The sequence below is a fragment of the Aplysia californica genome, unplaced genomic scaffold (genome assembly GCF_000002075.1).
Source record: "Aplysia californica isolate F4 #8 unplaced genomic scaffold, AplCal3.0 scaffold00281, whole genome shotgun sequence".
NCBI lineage: Eukaryota > Metazoa > Mollusca > Gastropoda > Aplysiida > Aplysiidae > Aplysia > Aplysia californica.
The window spans coordinates 323,844-327,701 of NW_004797551.1; the positions used below are offsets into that span (position 1 = coordinate 323,844).

Sequence of the window (3,858 nt, forward strand, 5' to 3'; positions counted from 1 at the left end):
ATAATAATAATAATAATAATGATAAACTGTCCCTCTGTCACATCAGTGACAGTGTGAGTGACATAGGGGTGTCATTTGCTTTCCATTCGTATCAATACTCTAGACGAATTTAAGATGAGGAAATAAAAGAACATACAAAAGATGGATGGCAGCAATTAAGAGTGAGGAAAATAGGAAGAAAAGGAGCTAGTAATTTTAAAAAGTACTAAAGGTTGTACAGTGCTTGTTCTGAGAGAGAAAAATGCTAGAGAAAGTAGAAATGAAAGGGCTAAACAAACAAAAAAAACAACCAAAAAAACAACAACCCAACAAGAACAAACAAAGAATGAGGAAAAAGGAACAGAGAAAGAATTCGCCTCTTCTACTTCTAATCCTGAAAAAGTGAGACGAGAGTGAGAGTGAGAGATTTAAAAAATTACATTAAAAAAGACCCAGATAAAAAGATACCAGCATCATTTCTGTCAGAAAAGACCAGAATATTACAGACATTTCTGAGAGACACAGTGGCCCTCAAATATGTTTTGTCTTATCATAATTTTGATAAAGGCTGCAGTGGAGTCCACTTAAACCGAACTCGAAGAATCTGAACAGTGGTAAACAGAAATAAATTGAAATCCGAGATTTTTTCCCCTCCTATTTTTTTAGTTTGAACGATCTCTTTAAACAAAGAAAATCTTGTGGTCCAGTAGTTTAAGCAAACTCCACAGTGGTTAAGCATCTGTGTCTCCCAGGACAGTCAGTAGGGGCCTATACTACATTATTGAGACAGTGGCCCTGATCAGCAGTTTCAAGTCACAGATAAAAAATATCAACAAATCCATAAACCCACAAAGTGCTCTGCCTTTTTAACATTTGGCTCCCCACAAATCTTTTTTTCTGGACCTGCAGAGGCAGTTTAGGAAACATAATAGACACCTAATTCTTAAAAAAGAAGTAAAGTAATATTTTATAATTCGCCCAAATTTCACGTTAAAGGGACATAACCACGAAAATGAGAAAAAAATGTTTTCCTGGTAGTTATGCTCCTTACTCGATTTAACCTATTTAATATTAGAGAAAAGAATATTATTATAATAATATTATTATTATGCTTTATGAACATAAAATAGCGCAGTTGAATGTTTCTTATATACTATTGATGATAAGATTTGGTCTTAAATCGTCATCAACGGACACACACACACACACACCGACGGTTATCAAAATCATTCAGCAGGATTTACGTTCTTCTATAGCAGGTAGGTACATACATTTATCATAATGCAGAGCAAAGGAAGAGGCTGAGTAAAATTGGGGAAAAAATTGAGGAAACATCCTAAGGATACACACTTTGATTTAGAAACCAGCTACAAAATCTGACGTGTCATTCTTGAACAGAAATAATAGTCTACCCAGAATCATCATCATATTATTGAATCGGAGCTTAACTTTGTTGTCGGGTGAGTAGAGTTTAAAGTGTTTTTTAACACAAAAAGCCTTTTAATCGATAATCATGGCTGCAATTTGGTATGCTATGGACTTTATTCTTTATTAGTGTTTTTGCATAATAAGCGTGACGTCAGCATATTAGACCTAATTTCCTTAAAATTTTATGCACTTATCGTCTCTAACCCAAAAAGAATTTTCGTTTTTTTCATTGCAGTTTCTTAATTTGTAGAACTAGTTACATGAACTCAAGAAATATTTTGCTGGAATTTAAAATCTAAGTGTTGAAAAAAACAAAAAAGAAACTTTAAAATAGAGGTAGGCTACCTTCTTTTATTTTAGAAAAGTTTTTTTCTCTTCTGAAAAATTTTGCTGTCTGAGCTTTGAAAAGTTGAATAAATTGCCAAAAATATTAGATCTAGCTCCAACTATAGTCTATTGGTCAGAGAGCTTACAAAATTGATATTGATTTATTATATTATGGTAAATTTTAATTTGCTTACCTTGAAAACTAGGTCAAAGTCCCAAGGGAAGGCATCACTGTAGTCCTCAATGTTTCCCAAGTAGGTGACAGTTGCTGGCCCTCTGCTGGCACCGGCCGGGAGCTTGAAGAGTCTCCACGCAGCACACATGTACTCTGCGTTACCTGTGGGAAGGGGAGGGGGGGGGGGGTGTCATAGTTTTAGTTTTAGATTTTTAATTTTTTGATATCTTGATCGATGCAATGTTTTTAACAATGTAAAGAGAAAGCGTGAGATAAGAAAAGAGAGTGAGAAAGAGAGGGTGAGACTGAGAGTAGGGAGGGTGTCATGGTTTTAGTTTTAGATTTTTTATTTTTTGATATCTTGATCGATGCAATGTTTTTAACAATGTAAAGAGGAAGCGTGGGATAAAAAAAGAGAGTGAGAGAGAGAGAGAGAGAGAGAGAGAGAGAGAGAGAGAGAGAGAGAGAGAGAGAGAGAGAGAGAGAGAGAGAGAGAGGGTGAGACTGAGAGTAGGGAGGGTGTCACGGTTTTAGTTTTCCTACAGTCTTAATTGATGCAAATTGTATATACATGTGGAAGAGAAAGAGAGAATCTGAGAAGGAGGGAGTGAAACAACCACTGTTGGAACTATAATCATTTTGTCATTGTAAAACGCACTGAGCACTTTCATAGTGAAAATACGCTATATATGTACTGTAAGTTATAACTGTTATTATCAATTAAACCCTCATTGTATGTGATACGTTCGAGAAAAAAATATAATTGTAAATATTATTTTAACACTATCGACACAATTTAGTCATTTAAGAGGTGAGCTGCTTCGACTCTGCTGTGTAGCTAATCATCGCTGACTGGAATACAACATCCCGGTAGACAGATGGTGAGCAACAACAGCGCTCTCAAACTCAAATCTGTCCCCTCGGTTTTATGTTTTTAAAAAATCTGAAATTATGCAAACTGAACCCAAAATTGTGAAATTATGCGCTTCTGTTAATATGAACAAAAAATGATAAAGGAAAATAATCAGAAATTAACCAAAAAATGATCAAAGTTTGCTAAATTATGCGGGTGCATAAAACCCAGGGGACAGTCAAATTACTCGGTTGCCTCTGAAGGTAGAATCTGGGTGAGCCTGGGCCGTACTAAGAATTTTCCACAACAATTTTTTTAAAGCAACAATACTAAGAAAAGAAAAGAAAAAGAAGAACAAAAAGAAAAGGACAAGAATAAGAAAAGAAGAAGAAGAAAAGAACAAGAACAAGAAAAACAAAAATAGATTTTAAAAAAGACGGAAAACAAGAAGTGAAGAACAACAAGTAGTGAAGAACAGCAATAAGAACAAGAAAATCAGAACCGGAATAAGAAAAAAAAGGCGGATAATAAGAAAAGCAGAACAACTTTTTAAAAAAAAGAAAGAAAAAAAGGGGGAAAAAAAAGAAGAACAAGAAAAGAAGAAGAAGGAAAGTGCAGCTTCTCTCTCAAACACGAGCAAGCACTCACTGAGCTGCTGTCTGTACTCTGCGTTCTTGATGTCTACGGGGGCTGCCTGCGTGAGGAAAGGGGTCGTGAACCCTTCACGTGCACTGAAGGCCTTGAGGTCACTCCAGATCATGGCGCCTCCTGTTCCCAGAGCTGGGATGTTGGAGATAATGAGGTTTTGTTTGGTGAATACAAAGGGTTACAGAGTTTTTATACGTTAAATGGAGAACAAAAGAGTGAAAGAGGTTGTGTTAGTTAATTGGTGGATATAAAGAGTTACAGAGGTTGTGTTAGTTAATTGGTGAATATAAAGAGTTACAGAGGTTGTGTTTGTTAATTGGTGAATATAAAGAGTTACAGAGGTTGTGTTAGTTAATTGGTGGATATAAAGAGTTACAGAGGTTGTGTTAGTTAATTGGTGAATATAAAGAGTTACAGAGGTTGTGTTAGTTAATTGGTGAATATAAAG

The 3,858-nt window shown here is 35.4% G+C and overlaps 1 protein-coding gene across 1 annotated transcript in view; it reads right to left on the reverse strand.

Annotated features, from left to right (window-relative positions):
* Positions 1 to 3,858, reverse strand: part of LOC101852186 (arsenite methyltransferase) — a gene marked incomplete at its 5' end in the record, with an annotated part of 12,356 nt that overhangs the window by 3,595 nt on the left and 4,903 nt on the right. The window contains 2 exon segments of the mRNA XM_005101386.3: positions 1,929 to 2,071; positions 3,411 to 3,542. Coding sequence (XP_005101443.2) covers positions 1,929 to 2,071; positions 3,411 to 3,542 — 275 coding nt within the window.